The sequence below is a fragment of the Empidonax traillii genome, unplaced genomic scaffold (genome assembly GCF_003031625.1).
Source record: "Empidonax traillii isolate 1590-97213 ecotype Southwest subspecies unplaced genomic scaffold, ASM303162v1 scaffold700:size438121, whole genome shotgun sequence".
Taxonomy (NCBI): Eukaryota; Metazoa; Chordata; class Aves; order Passeriformes; family Tyrannidae; genus Empidonax; species Empidonax traillii.
In genome coordinates this window covers 76,461-95,640 of record NW_020955893.1, presented here as the reverse complement: position 1 = coordinate 95,640, position 19,180 = coordinate 76,461, and the positions used below count along the sequence as shown (strand labels likewise).

Sequence of the window (19,180 nt, the reverse complement as noted above, 5' to 3'; positions counted from 1 at the left end):
TGACTTGATTTCTCTCAGACAGGGTTTTGCCCTTTCTTACCTTCACTACAGAATGTTTTATCTGAGCCTGAGAATCTCACTGTCTCCTTGATGATTTTCTCAAACCTGCAGTATTCACACAAAGCCATCACACTGTTCTTTTTCTTATACTCATCACAGCAGGTCTTCCCACAGAACTGGAACATTTTACCCTGCAACACAGCCAGAATGTTTTGGTTTCAATGTCTGAATGAGTCACATCCCAGATAATACATTTTAACAGTTAATAAAAACGCAGAAACATATTTATACCCTTGGAAATCAACAACAGACAGCACCAGCAAATGAATCTCCCCATTTAGCTTCACATTAAAGCAGAACTTTCTGCAGAAAACCCTCACCAGTGTGCTCTGCCCTTGGATTAAAAGGATCATCTCTGGGTCCAAGAGATGGGAATGTGTTTCTTTAGCCAGGTAATCATTTAGTTTGGTTTTTTTTGGTGTTTGGTTTTTTTTTCTGGTTTTAAGACCATGGAGCTCGTATCAGTATTTAGTTTGATAACGGTTAAATGATACAATAATCAGTTCCAAATCCCTCCACAGCAGCTCATAGTAAGTAACAGAGCAGTACTGACAGACCAGTGCATATAAACCACAACTCCTTGCATTTCTGCAGAGAAAAAAAAAGAGCTGGAAAAGCCCTGCTCCTGATTACCTTGTAGTCAAGCAGTTCGGGTTTGGTTACAAACAATCTGCTGCAGTGCTGACACTTGAGTTTCGCGACGGGGCGGGTAAAAGTGACCTGCTGGCACTGGGCAGCCAGTCTCTGGAGCCCTGCAGCAGCTGAGGTGCTGGTGGAGCTGGAGGTCACCGTGGAGGTGGTGCCAGCGGCCGACACCGCCGTCCCCGGGGGGATGCTCACGATGACCTGACCCTGCGACAGCGGCACCACCGAGGACTTCAGCCCCGAAGGCTTGTTGAACAAATTCTGCGGGGAAGCAAAGCATCAGGCTTTATTTCGAGAGCCTCCCAGACACTTCCACCACCGATTTAGCGCTCTGCTAGTTCAGCTAAGAAGAAATCCGAGAATGCCACACCTGAAAAGCCACGACGCAATTGTAGCTGCAAAAATTGCGAATGCTCCCATCTGACATAGCCAAGTGATACTGAGGGTTTGCTGAGGTTTTACAGCTGTTGCACTGAACTTGGACACCTGAGGGTGAAACACAGAAGAAAAAGTGATTTATGCAACATGAGGTTGTATTGCAGATGATTTTGCACCGTGCATACAAAAACAGTCTGGATGATGAGCCAAGGTACAGAGAGAAGCCCGAGACGACGTTTCTGCAGATTCAGAGGCAGACACTGCAGCTGCTGCGCCTGTTGCTTGCCAGAAATTTAATTAATCTCCCAGTATCCCTAGGATGTCAGCAAGCATTTTTCTAATTCCACAAGAAAAACAGCTGAGAAGGTGTTTGTCTAGCTCCGTGCAACACTGGGCTGAGGTAACCAACTCATCACCCCAGAGAACAAGGGCAGAGGAGCCCCAGCAGTGACATGGTGTATGTCCACACAGGTGGCTGGGAAACCCACCAGCTGCACTTGCAAGAGCAGAAAATAGATTTAAGGTCGATTATCATGTTTGAGCTCCCTAAAACCAAAACTGAAATGGCTGTACTGTCACTGCTACGTTCACCTACAGTAGAAAGTCCTTTTATTCCCATCTCAGCACTTCCCTTTAAAAAAGGGGCCACCCCAAAAAAAAAGAATATCAGCCTTAACTTTCAAGACAAATAAAGTCTGGGTATGAGCATTGTGAAATTAGGCTTCTACAGAAGCAAAAGGACAAGCTTACCTGCAGAAGAGACCATTTTTACTCTGTATGCTGACAAACAGTTCACAGAGCAAAACAATTCCGTTTTCCCCGCATTATTTGTGCTCTCCACCATCTCGGCTGAAGACCTCAGAGATTTACACAGTGTGCAGGGTGTGATTTTAGCTGACTTCTGTGGAAACAGAAAAACTGGTCATTCTTTTGGAACCTGGCATTTTCATTAACCTGGAGATTATTGGTAACACATGAAACACGTATAAAATGTGCTGGGGCGCTTGAAACCACACTTGTTTTACAGCTGTCATTTATGGTGCAGATGCACTTCTTTGAGTTCTGGTTTTAGCATCTCATTCCACCCTCTGCCATGGGCAGGGACACCTTCCACTAGCCCAGGTTGCTCCAAGCCCCATCCAACCTGGCCTTGGACACTTCCAAGGATGGGGCAGTCACAGCTTCTCTGGGAAACCTGTGCCAGGGTCTCCCCACCCTCATAGGAGAGAATTTCTCCCAACCCCCCACCTAATCCTTCCCTCTGGCAGTGGGAAGCCGATCCCCCTTGTCCCCTCACATATACCTGCTTGTAGGCTGTCACACATAGGGAACTGCAGAACTTTTTGGACTGTCCCTCTATCTGCAGGATGTGGCACTGCCCAGAGCCAGTGTAGCAGTACCCCCCACAGTATTCACAGCAGTTCATGGTCAGGTTGTTGGCCGAGCGGAACTGGGAGAAGCAGGCGTCGCTGCAGAGCTTGTGCACCACGTTCTGGTAATTCACCTCGTGCCGGATCTGGGGGGAAAGGGAGCGCACTCAGCAAGGAATAGGTGTGTGTTCATCCCCCAGACAGCAAGCTGTGCTAAAGCAACTCAAACGAAGGAATTTGCAATTACCACTGCGTTCTTCTGGCACATGCTGCACTTGCTGGAAATGCTGTTGGTGTGGATAGTGACAACGGGTTTCCTTTTCAGTTCGTACGTGGACAGACAAGACTGGCTGCAGAAATCCTTACTGGAGTCCGTGTTATCAAACTGGGCAGTGATAACATCCTTTGGATTTAAAATTTCTCTATGGAAAAGGAAAAACAAACACAGAGATAGAGGATTAACGCTGGTTTCATGTCAGCTTGCTGCCCTTGCTTCTTCTGGAGACTAAACATTCTCCAGGAAAGGGTGGATCCATTTCATTTAAACCTTTCTTTTTTGCTGCCGAAGTACCTGACTTCACTTTTCTCTTCCTAACAGGAAAATAGATAAGCAGTACAATTCTCAAGTAGGTGTGATACAAACTGTATCATCACATCTTTCCTAAAGGAACTCAGAGAAAGTCACTGTTTTGCACAGTCTTTACCAATCAAAAATCTAGAAAGCAGGACACGTGGAACAACTCCCTTTAACAATGCCCACACCAATCACATAAGGGTGTGTGGAAAAGAGGGAAAAAGGTCACAAAAAAAGGTCAAAAAAAGACAACTCTTCATCACAGAGGCTTTTAAATGTGCGTATGTAACACCCAATTAAGGAAATGGAACTGCCAGCAGACAGACCAATTAACAAGGAACAGCACCAGCCCCAATTTTTGCAGGGACATGGAAGGGGAGCAGCGCTACAGACACAGCGAGGGGCGCAAAACCCGCACCGGAGCCTCTCATTATCTGCTTGAACATCAATTATGACCAGAGCAAATGAAGGCATTGTCCTACTTTGAGCAGGCTGAGCAGGTTTTCTTGGTAGAAGCTGGTGGGCGAGAAGCTGGAGTGGTGTATCCAGTGAGGCACAGTGTGGAGCAGAAGAGCTGGGTCGAGCCTTTCCTCTGGTAGGCAGTTTGCCCCTTCTGCAGGACTTTTTTACAGCCAGAACAGGAAACCCGAACAGCTGTGCCTGGAACTGAAGGGAGCATTTTGCTCATGCCAGAGGATGCCACAGCAGGCTGGAAACCTGATGACAGCTGTGGAGCTAAAAAAAAAAAAAAAAAAACCACACAGAGGAAACACAGTGTAAGTGTTACGGATCTGTTACACAGACCTCACTGTGTTCAGGGACAAGCACAAGGCTCGTGACTTTATTTGGGTTGTCAGGGTCTAGAGGAGAATCAAATAGCACGTGAACTCTCCAGAAATACATGCCCTGTGCTGGGTTTCTGCATAGCAGATTTTTTTTAGCTACTATTAAGACGGAGAATGCACTCTCAGCATCCCTTTCGTGGAATCATAGAATGGTTTGGGTTGGAAGGGACTTTAGGGCTCACTTAATTCCAACCCCCCTCCCATGGGCAGGGACACCTTCCACTAGCCCAAGTTGCTCCAACGTGGCCTTGGACTCTTCCAGGGATGGGGCAGCCACAGCTTTTGCAGGCAACCTATGTCAGGGCCTCACCAACCTCCAGGGAAGAATTTCTTCCTAACATCTAATCTAACCCTGCCCTCCTTCAGCTTAAGGCCATTTAACACATTCAATTCTTGTATTTCACATTCAATTTTCCTATACCTCAAAAATACAATTATTTTATAATCTCAATTTCATTGTCTCTAAACCAAACTAGTTCTTTATTCCTACTGGGGTCAGGCACAGGAAACTAAATGCAGAACAACCCGCAGGACTATTTGCAAAGGTGAAATATTTTACAGGTTTAAATGAAGTTAGTCTTGCCTATTCCTTACCAACAGGATTGCCACTGACTGAAAATACAGCACTGATTTTCAGCTCCCCTTCCTGAGATTTTGGCTGTTGGCCGTACTCCTAAAACAAAGGGAAAGGAAAAGGAGAACAAATACACACATGTCATCGCAGCTTACATGATTTCCATTCTTTCACAAGGCTGCATTGAACCCTAAGGAAGAGTGAGCACCCTAAGCCAGGTGACAGTTGCTGCTGCCTGAGCCCCACACACAGAACCTGCTCAGGGGGTCACAGCAAACCCCACCCGAGGGGTGCACGAATGGAAAAGTGGGGCTGCCCTCTCCAGCTGCACTCCAAGACACCTCAGAATTCGGCCAAGGCTTTAGGAAATCTCTGCTTTGCACTCACACAAACTTCCCATCTGGGAGTGCTCTGCAGCCCCTGTTATGTGAAACAAGCTTTATCTCCTCATTGATGGAGGACAGGGAGGGAACAGAGCTGGGACCCCGAGGAGGGCACTCTGTGCTAAGCAGCAGTTAGGGGCGTGGAGCAGCCCGAGGTGAAGCTTTGCAGCAGATCAAAGCTGGCACCACTGGAGCCATAACAGACCATCACACCCCTGCTCAGCCTGGGCAATCACCTCACACTCCTACAGCATGAGCAAATCCCCACGGCCAGCTGCCTGTGGAGTGGCTGACAAGCTGTAAATGACTGGCTTAGTCCCCAGCAGCTCCTCAGCCTGACACCACCACGCTTCCTGCCCCTGCTCTCCCTGGAAATCCGAGCCAGAAAGCGGCTTGGAACACTCCACATGGAAATCCTAACAGGCTGAAAAGCATAATCTCTTGGAACTACAGAGATGACAAGATTTAACCTCCTTACAGTCATGTGGGAGCAGTGAGGCGGGATGGCACGTTCTGAATGAGCTGAACTCACACACTCCCCTGCCTGGCTGCCAGGAGACCCCCCCTTCCCAGTGACAGTGAGCTGCTCCCCCAGCCTAAACCAGCTCCTAAAAATCCCACACCAATCTCCACAAGGCACAGAACACTTCTCTTACTGCTGAGGGAAGCTGAAAGTTTCTACTCGAAGACAACCAAACTATTTCTCAACAGGTTTCCCAGGAGAGCAGGCAGTGGTATTCCCTGATCATGTGAACTGAAACACTCAAATCTCAGCTAAGAGAAGTTCTAACCTGGGTATGGGTGAACTGTGATGAGATTTAAAGCACCATTTTTATTATTATCATCATTATTATTATTTAAAAAACAGTTACTTGCAGACATACAGTTTTTTAAGCATTTTAACTGCAGTTTATCCTTAGTCAAGAGAAATGGAGGCAAATCCTGACATCAACTGTGCATGATCAAGCAGTTTCACAGCAGTGTAGCAGTGCTGAAAGCCAAAAACCTTCAGCTCCAACTACTGGTTACAGCAAGAAGTGCTCTTATCTTTCAGGAAATATTAAAAAAAAACCCAAAAAAACCACAAACACCCCCCATATTAATTCCAATCTAAAGCAAAACAAAATGAACTCAGTTCTCCTACTTTTCCAGTATCAGGCAGAGTTGATAATCACAGGATTTTACTCCAGGAAGGAATATTTTGAACCATAGGATATTTGACATTTAAATTCTTCAAGTCTTCATTTTTACTTATTAATATGATCTCTGATAACCACAGACATCTCGCCTTGCATTCCACACAAATCCACACAGCAGATGCCATCTTTGGAGGACAAAAGAAGAGACAGATTTAACTACCCTACACGTGGTTTGACATCCTATGGAAAAATAAACCCAAACAATCCCCCAGAGACTGAAATCAGAAGGGCAGTGATACCTGAAGTTGCAAATAATTTACTTCTTTATTAAGAGTATTACGGGGAAAGAAGAAAAAAAATGCTGGTAAGACAGGCCCAGAGAGCAGAGGGGGTTTAGCAGAGGACACAGAGTGACGCTAAAAACTAATGCCTGCCCAGGAACACCAACACTGCCGTGCCAGTGCGAGGGGATGGATCACTGAGGGAAGCTCTGCACACCTTTGACACGTGAAGTTTGCCAGGCAGCCCAAAGATGAGCAGTGAGGAGACTGGAACTGCAGCCCAGCTCATTTCCCTGGTGTCACACAGTGAGCCAGTGGCACAGAGATTGGCTTGAGCTCAGCAGGCCCGGCCCCAGCACCGCTCCCTCCGTGGGGCAGACCTTCCCCGGGCTGCAAGTACTGAGCTTTCACTTGCATCATCACAAAAAATGTCAGTCTCCAGTGAGAATTATACCCATGCTTAAATTGACCTTACTGACGTGTAAGTACTTAAATATTTTGCTAAGATCTCTTAAATGTTAATTCAAAACAAGAACAACGAACCACTGTGCTTGCACAGACATCCTTTAAGGGAGCAGCAGGAATAGCACTGGTTTAACTCACATCTCTTAACTGTGACAAGGTATTCAACAAAATGTGCTTTACAGTTTATTTCCTAGTTAGACTGCGATCAAGTGTCTACATGGCCTCAGATTTAATAACAGAGGTTTATACAGCGCTTGGCTTTGTTCCCAACTGAAAGGCAAAAACATTTTGAGTGACAAGGTAACAAGACATCAAAAACTTTGGGGTGGGGGGGTGGGTTTCATGGTAGTATAAGAAGGGAAAATCCTTCTACTAAACTATGTTCTTCAAGTTAAATTTCGGTCAACAAACCAAATAAAGTGCTGAATTTACGTTCAGCTTATGCGGTCAGCTGTCAGACCAAAGTGAGAAATGCGACGGGAAACTTACCTCAGAATTACCAGGTTCATCTTTAATTTTGTCTAACAGTCCCTGCTGTGGGGCCATAGCTTTATCATATTCGTCATCCAAAGGCTCCTCCTTAATTCTAATATTTCGTGCAAAGGAACTCCCCAGCTCTTGTCCAATAGATTCCTTACTAGAAAATAGGTAGCTAGACTCCTGAAACAATAATATGAAAAAGAATTCACCCTCCTGCATCTGCCATGAGGAGTTGGGCTGCTGCCAAGGGGAGTTTTGTGGTGCAGACCGACAGATTTGGGTCCTGCCACTGGAAGGTGGGAGAGGTGCTGGGCAGCAGCTGCTGCCCGGACCTCCCTGCAGCCCCCTCTCTCATCCCACCCCCAATCCTTTCCACTCCTCTGGCCGAAGCAGAAGCCACCCAGCTCTCTGAGTTGGTTCTTTGGGAGTGTCTCCTGTGGATACAGCTGTTCCCTGGCTCGTGTGGAAAAAAAGACAGCAGGTCAGGTGGATGCATCCAGGTCTGGGTTCGGCTCACGGGTCACTCAGACCACGCTGAACAGCAAAGTGGCTATCGAAAGAATCCTCAATCCAAAGAGAGGGTCAGCAAAATTTTACAAAATTACAGGCACTGTTTAAGCAGCACAGATGTCTAAGAGTCAGAAGATCAGTTTCCTTGACACTCAAATTTACACTCAAATACAAAATACGTGTTTTGAATTATTCCGGCACATTGCTGCACTTGCAAAAGTGGTTGAAAGGTCTATAGCTTACCCTGAAGTTAGTTTCTGGAGTTTGTGGCGCTAACTGCGTCCGTAATGTTTCTTCTACTTGATTATGAACTGAGGAAAACATATACATTAAATAGAAATGAATACAGGTTCCAAGGCATTTCCTTTCAAACTATCAAAGAGTCTCATCCTGCTCCCCAACCCCAGAGTCTGACAGCACCTCAGCAGTACTGAACCACTCCCTTTCTCCTCCCTGCGAGCGAGATGGCAATCCCTACAGGGACCTGACCTGTTCTTATTATTCTATTGGATCATTATTCTCCCATTCCAGCCAAATGGTTGTAAAATTCCAAAGAGAACTCTTCATTCAGAATTTTCCACACCCCAGCAGGTTCCGAACTCTCCCCTGTTTTGACATTTAAATCCAAAAATACTTTTCAGAGCAACATCTTTCAGCTTCTTCTCTGTTGTTCTGATCTTTAGTCTTTTTCTCCCTTCTAGCAGCTTCTGCTTTCTTAGAATATATCTCTTCAAAAACCTGGATTTGCCTGGATACTCGATGCTACCCATGAGCATTTACCATTCCTGTTCCAACTACCGACTCCTCTACCTGTAGAGTATTTTTGACTGTAGATATTTACAATTTTCTGAAATACATCTTTTGCACAGAAATATTCTCCCCTCAATTTCTATCTGAACGTAAAGGCAAGGAGACATCTTTAACTCTTCTTTATTTTAAAAACACCTCTATTGCTCCTCTCTCATTGGTGCCACCCGGAAGCACTGACTTTAAGATGCTGTTGCTGAACACATCAAGTGTAAATCTCAGAACTGTGAGTGGGGACAAGCAGCCAGGAGGCCCTCACGTGCTGCCTCACCCTCCCTCTGCTGACCAGCACCAAATCACGTGTCCCAGCCTGCTTGTTCTTAACTCCTTCGTTCACTGTTCTGCTGCAACTTTCAGAGCTTGGCAAGTCAAAAATAAGTGTGTGGGCAGCAAGACTATGGTGACTGTCAAATGAGAAAGGGATTCCAGGCATCTCTGGTTCTCTCCATGTTGGCTGGACAAAGTCCAAGACATTTGAGGAAGAAGGAGAGCAGTCTCCCAGGAAAAGCAGACCTCAAGCTACGCTCTGGCTTACTTCCTGCAGACACTAACACCTTCTGGCAAGCCTTTCCCTGATGCTGCTATCAAATCCACACTGCTTCAAACACACAGACATTAATGAGGAACTGGTACTTTGGTCAAAAAAATCCTTTACTGGCCATCAACTTAACCTAAGCTTCATCAGCTGTTCTTGCAAGGAGTTCCATGGTCTACACAAAACCAGTAAGAAAAACCAAAAGGAAGCTCGAATTGTCACCCAGTCTGGTTTAGGAAACCACAACAACAAAGGGCATGCTGAGGCTCTGTAACAAGCTGTGGAGGATGAGACCCTCCCACTAATGCTCTGCAAAACTTCCTCCTAAACAGAGTTCATTGGATTTCAGGGTTCTTCATTTAATGCTCCCCTGCACACAGCCCTGCCTGTTCTCTTCAACAAGGTGATGTTTTCAATAACTGGCCCTGTTGCTTATTCCTGTCTAGTTCTTCCTTCCTCTGTGCTGGGCAGCCAGGTCTACGATGGCAACAGTTACCTGCTTTGTCAAGAAAACTGCTTTTCAACCTAGAATCCATATCTTTAGGGACTTTTTCCAACCGTTTTTCATGTTCTTGAAAATGTCCTTCTCTATTCTTATCCTTTGCTGAAAAAGTCTCTTTGCCGTTATCTCGTGTTACGCTAAAATCCTTCCGATGGGATTTAAATACAGGGCCCTGCTCAAAGGGGGAAGGGAGATCCTTCTGGATTGCATTCTGCATCTGAATTTCCTTCTCACTGTCCAACTCATGTTCTGGAACTCTCTTGCCCTCGTCCAGATGATCTTCATTGGGAATTGCCGAGGAAAGAGTGTCCTTTGGAGTGAAATTCTGCTCCTCTTCGTTGTCACTCCCAACAACAGGTATGCCTGCAAGATCCCCAGAGTTCAGAAAATAATCATGATCATCACCCTGCAGGGAGTTCTCAGCTCCTGATCGATTCGATATCCCGTAAGATAAGCTGTCCAAGGCGGGTGTTAAGTTGTCAGTGTCCTCAGACATTTCTGCATCCAGAATTTCACCACCTAGGGAGAAAAAAAAAACAACAGTGAACAGTCAGAAAATTGACCAACTTCATGTGTTACAAAGGAGAAAGGTGAGTGTCCTTGGCTAATCTGGCTGATGCTGCAATTCCTTCAATACTCTCAGTCTTCTTGGGCCAACGTTGCTGCTAAAACACTGCTGATGGAGACAGTTCAGTCCTCCTCAGCACTCTGAAGCAGAAGCTGAACTGAGTAAAACTAACCAAAGGATGAATTAATTCCCATTCATCTCACTTGTAACACTTGAGGAGAAAGCAGGGAGGGAATGGGCAGCAAGGGCTGGGAAATGGGCAAGACGGTCTCGTTCAGCAGCAATGACACTTCCAGGAAATGTTTTGTGAAACTTTACAGATATAAACAGAAATACTTACATTTTTCTGTAATATCAAACACAGCATCAGATTTATCTTCAAACTGTAAAAAAGGAAAGCACTGTGTCATTATCTTGGTCAGCTGCCACGCACTTTGCTAAAAACTATCTGATCAAAGCCAACCAGAAGGATCACAATTCCTCCTCCTTCCTTCCTTGCCCCAAGCAAATTTTTATGAATTGAGACTGTCACATCACTGAGAAGCCACATTTACTCTAACAAGTTCAGAATACCCAGAGAAGGCACACAAGGAAAATTCAGAAACAGTGTTGCTTCCCAGAGGAGAGGAAAGAGGATGGTCGTTTTCTCTTCTAGGTGAGATACCAGGGTCAAGGCCACACATCTGCCCTCCCTGATGCTCTGCGAGCCTTCATTCCCTCTGAACACTACAAATGGAAAACCAGGAGCACATACAGCTTCCACTGCCATGGGCTGCACAGATCCAAGCGTTTCCCCTCTCTGATAGGGAATGCCCCCTTTCCAAGAAGAGGGAAATGTGAGGCTTAACTTCCCCACAGGCACGAGACAGTGTCAGTGTGAGCGCAGGCCCAGCACAAGCAGCTGATGGTTGAGTGCTCCACAAACATCTGCTTGCACTGAACGCCCTCTGACAGATGCTGAAGCTGACAGCATGCTTGGATGCTGCCTGGAGAAGGATAATTAAAGTTTCCCTCAGAATGTCCCACTCATTAGCAGCCTTCCCTTCTGCCCAAGAGATAAGAGTAACTCATTTAAACCCTCTCTCCTTTCTCTGCGTTGACAGCTCTACACTTTCTTCCCTGGTAGATCCCGCTCGCACTGCAATTCTTAAGCCATCTTAAGGAAAGTAATGGGATTTGATAGCAAAGGGATGAGCCTTAATTTCATTTAACTCAAGTCATGTAGTTGATAAATCCGATATTCCCCAGGACTGTGATGGGAACTCTCAGTTTGGCAGCAGCCAGCTTTGGGGAGAGGATGACAAAGGATACTGTCCCCGGGGTCACTGGATGGCAAAAAGTCCATCAGTCCCTTTCCAATTCCACTTGCAGGTCTACAAAGACAAGGCACCTCCTTCAGCTTCACTGGACACACATGGAATAGTGAGGACCTGTCCAGCATGGTGAGTACCAACTTAACTGGATACTGCACCAAAACCTTCTAGTTTCTCTGAGCAGACACTTGAGGCTGGAAAAGTGAAATACAGAACCACACTGCCACAAGGCTGATGCAAGTCTCCTCTCTGTAACTACCTACAGGGGAAAAAAAAAGAGTAAGGAAACACTTCCCAGGAAGGTTTGCAAGGCCTGTTCCTGCTGTAATGATCCCAGGAGTGTCTCTGGAGATGCAAGTTTAATGTTGATCTAGAAGTCCATTCACAGTCAACTAAGTTTACACCGGTGTAAAATTAATCCCCATAAATATTGGATATCCTCTGGGCTCACACAAGCTGCTGAGGACAAGGACAGCGGTGGTGGGCTGTTTTAGAGAAGAACATGAAAAGGAACTTGTTGCCATTTGATAACAAGATCAGAGCATGAAGCTTTGGGAGGCCAAAACAACGGCCTTGTCTCCACACTGACCTTCCTCGATCCCTTTCTTGCTTCCTGCCCAAAAGTGTCACAACAGAATTTGGTGGTAGGGTGAAGGAAGTTTTCAGGTGAGATGAATCATGAGCTCATCCTTTCCTCAGAGCAGATTTCTATCAGAGTAGTTCTTTAACTCTCTTGAGATCCAGAGCACCTGTGGGAAAGTATTCCAGGTCCTACACAACCCTGGTTGCCTCATCCATCCAAACCCTACACATTCCTCCTGCTCCTCTGGTTATAACAAATCTTTTATCAACAGGTGACAACCCCAGGAATGCTGTTATTAGGAAAAAGATACATTTTGCAGTCTGGATCTCTCTAACTGCTTCATTCAAAGAAACAACAACATGCAAGTCAGCACAAGGCACCACCTGCAAGAGTATTAGGGACTCCCATAAATATTTTGGACAAGCTGGAAAACATTTACAATCTACCTGGAAGGAATCCAAGAAACTTCCCCAAAACAAAGTCATCCTAGGAGAAAAAAAACAACCCTATTTTGTTTCTATCTTGGACAGTTTCTTCCTTTAAAAGTTTTTTTGGTACAGAGGAAGATCTGTGTCTGTGGTCAAAGGCTTTCCCTGGAAATATTTATAAACCAGGAACTCCAGCATCTGACAACACCAGCAGCCTTATCTGAGCCTTCATCTACTTGCTGATGGTGAACAGCATCAGAACTCCCACATAGTGTAAATTCACAGGGAGAAAACCAGGGGAAGTGTTTGGATTAGTGTGTGTCTGTGTGTATATATGTCTATATGCACCTAAATATATACAAATCTCTCTCTATATATATCTCCCCAATAAATTACTCATTCTATAAGTCTATAACTGGACCATCCCTGAAATGAGAGTTTATTTTTCTTCTGCACTAGTGTGGGGTATTCCCTCAGTTCTGTACACGCGTAGGTCCTTCCTCGTTCCCATTACAGCCTTGCTTAATGCCACCTCAGGAGGAAATTTCCCCACTGTCCCATAGTAACTCCTTGTTAACTACAGAAGGGAAGTATCAGGAACAGAAAGTTTCCTGTTAAAATACCGAGGCTTCAACTCCTCAGCTCAGTCCTCAAAACACACTTGCAGTTGTAAAACAAAACTCAAGAATATATTTTAAAACACCTTCATTCAACTGCTTCGGTCCATATTTTGCCAGAGAATAATAATAATTAATCATACTTGGTGCTTGTAAGCAGTGAGGATTGCCTAGGAGTTTGAGACACAACAGTTTATGTTTGGTATCAGCAAAAGTCATTGTTTTAGGCTACATTTTTCTCAGTGACTGTCTCATTAGCTAGCACTGCACACAAAGCAGTGCTCTGCCTACTCAGGCTGTAAAAACTAAATCTATGAACAAAATAAATGAAATAAGACCACAGAAATGGTGCCAAAACAATGAGGTATTCCTGGAAGCAATGTGACTTGCTTTAAGTTAATTACTCTATACACGAAGACAGCATTGCTTTTATTAAAAAAAATTAAAATTCCACCAGATACATCCTTATTTTTTATGGATGTGCATGAGGCTCCTGGGGTACAGTGTCACAGCCTCAGCACCAACCCGCCTTTGCTGGGAGCAGGGGACAGGTCAGTGCTCACACTTCAACACAACGTGCTAACTCACAATAACTAAAAACCTGCTCCAAACCTTGACAGCGTTCAGCGTTGCCATGGCATCCACAGATCAAACAAATAATAGATTATTTTTGTGCAATCTAAAGACAGCAGTTGCCCACTGCTATGCTAGTGCTCTGTACGCAAAAGAGAGAATTTCTTGCAAAAATAAATGAAACAGTGTAACTACTTTACATACACAGATACATCTTTCTAGCAAGCCTTCTGATCCTAGGCTTTGCTGCATCCATAAGCAAACTGTGGAAAGGAAGCAGATGTTAAGAGAACTGCAATTAAAAACAGTCAGAGATGATTCTCAGTCTGCCTGTAGTTTCCTCTTCCCTCTCTTCACAGCTTAACCCCGCTCCGGGATCCACTCAAGTGATAAGAAAAACACCGTTTAAAACAACAGCAACAAACATTTACAAAGTCCTTTAAATTGCAATTGTTGCTCTGGAGGCAGGTGGGGTGAGCTCAGGAAAATCACCAGAAATCACAGGTAACAGTTCAGCATGGAAGTTTATCATCCCTTTCCGTCCCCAGGTTTGTCAGACATTCCTGAGTTTTTTGGAATATTCGGGGGCCAATTCCAAACAAATCTTTGGGGTTTCCATCCCCACCCAACACACACACACAGAACCTGCACGGTCACCAACCTACACGGGGCCAAGGTGAGTCTGACAAACACACAGAAAGTTACAGGGAGCCTTATTTTGTTCTGAAATATCAGTGGGTTTACTCTGTACCTCCAAAAACCAGAGGGGGATCCAAGCCCTTCTCCCATTCATCCACAAAATCATGGATCTGAGAAGGAAGCAGCTCCACATGTGAAGGCTTCACCTTGCAATCACAGAGTCATGGAATGGCTTGGGTTGGAAGGGATATTAAGGATCATCTCATTCCACTCCCTTTGCCACGGACAGGGACACCTTCCACGGGCCCAGACTGCTCCAACCTGGCCTTGGACACTTCCAGGGATGGGGCAGCCACAGTATCTCTGGGCACCCCGTGCCAGGGCCTGCCCACCCTCCCAGGGAAGGGCTTCTCACTAATATTAATCAATAATACCCATTTCATTGCAAGGGTCTTTGCAAAGACACCGCAGTCTGATGTGCTGATCTTCGGGCACTGCCAGTTCAGAAACACACACAGACACAAACCACACAGCAGCAAAGCAAGACATCCACAACAAAGACTTTCTTATCAAACCAAAGAACTTTTACACCCTCGAAACCTCAGCTCTGTGCTGAACTTCCCTGCTGCTGGTTCAGACACTGCAAACAGCTGCTGAGATTTTGGTTACACCAAACCTGCGAGAGCACCGAAATCAAGATAATTCCTGTTTCTCACAGCATAAGGCAGAAAAACTAAACAGAAGTTACAGGGATGCAAAAATCACCAATATCAGAGCAGGTTCCATATCACAACAATGCTCATTTCTGCTGTGATGTTCAGCAGGCAGTTACTCCAAAGCAGTGATTTCAGTTCAGTTACAGATTTAGCATCCCACAAGCAAAACAGCATTCCCCAGAGCACAAACACTTTTGGCCAATGCTTTCAAAAGTATGGCCAGGGAGAGGATGATGTTCTTTTCACCTGTTCCACTATTAAACATAATAAAACCCTGTTCACAGTCTGCATTAACTGTGTTTCATAAAGATTTCTTGAGCAAGCAGCACCATTTCAAGACGAAGTCTTTCCACTTTGGACTGTTTTTAACAAATATCAAGATTCACAAAAGTACACAAGTAAGTTATTAAAAAAATAATAATTAAAAAAGGGAAGTACTCCAAAATGTCTTCTGTAGGAATAACTGTGCAGTTGTGCTAATTCTGTCTCAGGTTCTTCTCACCTAAATTTAGACAATGAAGCATTAGTTTATTAGGCTAATGATTCAGGTTTCCTCTCTTTCCAATGGAAATTAAGAAATTCTGGCAGCAGCAATTTATCCTGCCCTGGGACTGCTGACCAGCTATCAAAAGAGAAAAGGACCAAATGCAGAATTATCCTTTTATTACCAAAAAACTGATGCAATAAACTTTGGTTATTACAATAATAATGTATTGGGTATTGGGAGAACAAATCTTTTTGGTAGAATTGCCCTGTTAGGGTTGTTCACCTGTTCACACCAAATTAATGGCCAAGAGCCCAAGTGTCAAATTTCAGTACAGCCCAAATTGTCCTGTGCAGTCCAAGGCGTTATAGAGAACTGCTGAAAATAAATGAACATTCCAGACAAAATATAAACTGTTTAAGACAATGATATTATATACAAATTAAAGCTGAATTACCACAAATATTTTTATAAACTGCACAAAAAACCTGACTAGCAGCCACCTTTGAAGTTGATATTATTTAGTAAATTTGCCGAGTTAGATATGTTAAATATTTTCCTTAGAATATACAACAGTTTTGATTTGGGGCAGAAATGAACCTGCTCTAAAACAATTTAGCCATAAAAACTTTTCAGATGCTAATGAAAAATCAAAATTGGACATACTTCTATGCTGGTCTTAGACTGGCAAAGACTTTATTACTTAGCTCACTGCTCATTATTATGGACTGAGCAAAGAGCTGGTGACTGCTTATCCATGGGATTTCCAACATGCCAGTTTTGTGCACGTGCTCCTGGAATAATATTTGCAAAAGATTTCTTTCTATATAGGAAGGAACAATTCTGAAAACACCAGCACTTGCTAAGCTCCTCCCTGAAGAAATCGTTAAATTAGCCTTTATTTTTTCCATACAAAGTAACTTTTATAAGAAATGCCCATTGTGCCTTTGGCACGGGACTTGGAAGAGTCCACCACCAGGAGCTCCTGCAGAAAAATCTGCTCCATCAGCCCCTGGAGCAGCCCACGGGGATTCACCTCTCCCCACGTGCCTCAAGAACATCCCGGAGCAAAACTGCCTTTGGGATGGGAGGGGAGGCGAGGAATTCACCTGTCAAGACTCTGAACAGTCCAAACAGACAGAATGCACCGCCCTGGTGCTGATGTTTGTTTCTAAAATCTCCCAGGAGCCCTTCTGGCCCCATTGAGCATAACCTCGGTGACAGAGTTGGGACCAAGAAGGGATTCTCCATAACCTACAGGGACATGGGCAGCAATAACTGATGGAGACTTCTGGACCTGGCACCCAAGGAATAATCAGCCAACTGAGAGACAAATGATCGTTCCTGAGACCAGTGAAGACGATGCTGACTTGACAATAATTTGTTATTCCTCAGCAGACAACCGACAAGCCTGAGAAATAAAAAGGCAACTTTCTCCTTTTCTGCTGGTGACACCAAGTAACTCAACAGACAACCAGAGCTTGTCAAGGCAACAGGCATGAAGAGACCACGAGACACCAGCAGAGACCTCTGAGCAACCTGCTCCAACACCCGACTGTTCCCACGGGGTGAAAGCATTCCCTCATGTCCACTGACACTTCAGTTACTGGGAATGAAGCTTAATTCAAGATTTCTTGTGTTACTGTCCTACTTGCAGCCACTTCTCTTTAAGCTTCTTTCAGCCAGCCAAAATTTGATCCCCCAAAGACCTGCACATTTATGGAATGTCTGTGAGCAATTCCACACAATTCCTGCAGTTTGCTCATAAATAAGTGCTTGAAAGACACTTCATTGAGGATGTTCATTTCCATAACTGCAGAGTAGTCAAGTATCTACAAAACTCACCCAATGAGACCCTGCGAGGTCAAGTGCTCTGTTCACCAACAATTTGTTTCACTGTAATCACAAGCTGCAAGTTCCCTGAAACAAATTCAGCAAATTAACCTTCTCTCACACACAGCAGTGGAAAACTTGAGCCTCTGCTCCTGCCTTTCTCAAGGCTGGAGAATGGGACAACTTCTTCATCCTTGGGAAAAGGGAACTGGATAGCTCAGAGTCTTGGAGTGAACTATGGACTCTTCCACACAAGACTTAACCTCACTCCTAGTAGAAAGTTTTCAACCAAAAGCTACATGTGTGCAGGAAGGAGGCCTGGACTCACTGCAAGATTATTTTCAGCACTGCTTAAAAAAGTTAAATCTCCCTCAGCTCCTTGACAGCTACAAGGTGTTGGCCACAAAGAACCTCCCAGGGGTTTAAATGAAGCGTTTCCTTGAGCAAGGTTGGCCTTAATGATTTTGGGGTGTTTTCCAAAATTAACAGTTCTGAGTGGATGAGTACAGCGTGCTTAGACACCAAGAGGGGACAATGCTGGACCAAGCCCTGGGATGTGCAGGGCTGAAGGTACTGGCACAAGGGCTGCAGCCAAGAGCTGGGATGGCCATGGCTCACGGAAGGCACCCAGGGGTTCCAGCCTGAGCCCCCCAGGCATTGGATGGCGTTGCCATCTTTGCCTCCCCGCGCCCCGCATGTGCAGCTGAAATAAAGAGCAGCAAGGACGCCCCGCTTCAGACGAGGAGGCGGACGGCGGCGACGGCTCCCGGCTGGCTCTAAGTTTATTCCCCGAGAGATGCCAAGGCGCTCACGGAGATGCTGCCCGCGCAAAGGGGGAACAGCGCGGCCGGAGGGGGCAGCGCCGCGGGGCTCCGGGGTGGGGAGGCGGGGGAGATCATGGACACGCTCGGTGCCCCCGCGACCCCCGCGGCAGGGCCGCGCCTCGCCCGCCGCATCCCTCCCGATTCCACCCCGCACGACCCCCACTCACCCTGCGGGGTCCGGGCCCATCCTCCTTGGCCTCCGCCATGTCGCGGCCCCCCCCCCTCCTCCCTCAGCCGTCCCAGCCCAGGGGCGAGGGGGCCGGGGGGTCACACTCGCTCTCGGCCCCCCCCCCCCTTCCTCCGCCGCGGAGGGAGGTGATGCCTGGCGGCTCCGGGGTGGGGGAAGAAGAGGGGTGCGGTGCGGCGGGCAGCGCCGGGGAGAGGGGTGCGGGAAGGAGGAGGAGGAGGAAGGAAGGAAGGAAGAAGGAGCCGCTCGGACCCGGCCAGGCCGCGGCCGCCGCTCCGGGAGCCGCACCGACCAGCCCAGCGCGGGGCCCGCTGCGCGCATGCGCCGCGCGCAGGCGCGCGCCCGCGCAGGCGCGCGGAGGGGTCCCCTCGTCGTGAGGGAAGGAGGGAGGGGACGGGGTGAGGGAGGATGGGGGGGACACGGCGGGGTCCCCCGCCGTGTCCCCCCATCCTCCCTCACCCCGTCCCTTCCCATCCGAACTAAAAATATCTTGTTCTCCCCACACACTTGGGCATGGGGAGTGTGTGTGGAGCTGCTTGGCCCCCCCCCCCCCCCATCTTGTTTCGTGGGTCTTAATCTCCCCTCCTCGTTAGGCTCGGGAAGTCTTGCGAAGATCAAGGGTTTTTTGCGCAAATGTGCAAAATGTGCCACGTTTTGCGACGTAGGGGTGTTGGGGTGGGGGTGGGGGGGTGGTCTGTGGGTGCCCAAGTCGTGGCCAGGCCGAAGCATCGTCCCTCACGTGGCACCCACTGGGTTTGTTGTGCCTGTGCTGCTTCACTCACGAATTAATTAATTCTGAACTAAGTAAATTTTTTTTACTGATTTTGTTTTTTTTTTTAGTACCGTTTGTTGGTGTTGCTCCCAAAA

General features: G+C 46.3%; 1 protein-coding gene across 8 annotated transcripts in view; it reads right to left on the bottom strand.

The window, feature by feature from the left end:
- The window catches only part of ZMYM4 (zinc finger MYM-type containing 4), a 30,559-nt gene extending 12,157 nt beyond the window's left edge, over positions 1-18,402 (bottom strand). Inside the window, exons 1-15 of one of the 8 annotated variants that reach the window (XM_027900011.1) lie at positions 18,294-18,384; positions 12,323-12,395; positions 11,148-11,262; positions 10,457-10,500; positions 9,543-10,067; positions 7,948-8,015; positions 7,204-7,374; positions 4,467-4,545; positions 3,510-3,762; positions 2,701-2,875; positions 2,387-2,599; positions 1,834-1,984; positions 1,076-1,191; positions 694-966; positions 41-191 (exon numbers count right to left, since the gene is read on the bottom strand). In XM_027900011.1, the coding sequence (XP_027755812.1) occupies positions 41-191; positions 694-966; positions 1,076-1,191; positions 1,834-1,984; positions 2,387-2,599; positions 2,701-2,875; positions 3,510-3,762; positions 4,467-4,545; positions 7,204-7,374; positions 7,948-8,015; positions 9,543-10,044 (2,152 nt within the window). In that variant the 5' untranslated portion in view covers positions 10,045-10,067; positions 10,457-10,500; positions 11,148-11,262; positions 12,323-12,395; positions 18,294-18,384. Of the gene's footprint in view, positions 1-40; positions 192-693; positions 967-1,075; positions 1,192-1,833; positions 1,985-2,386; positions 2,600-2,700; positions 2,876-3,509; positions 3,763-4,466; positions 4,546-7,203; positions 7,375-7,947; positions 8,016-9,542; positions 10,068-10,456; positions 10,501-11,147; positions 12,396-17,314; positions 17,390-18,293 lie in introns of all 8 variants that reach the window. The other 7 variants (XM_027900012.1, XM_027900013.1, XM_027900014.1 and 4 more) reach the window with 7 other exon arrangements.
- Positions 18,403-19,180: the final 778 nt, after the last annotated feature.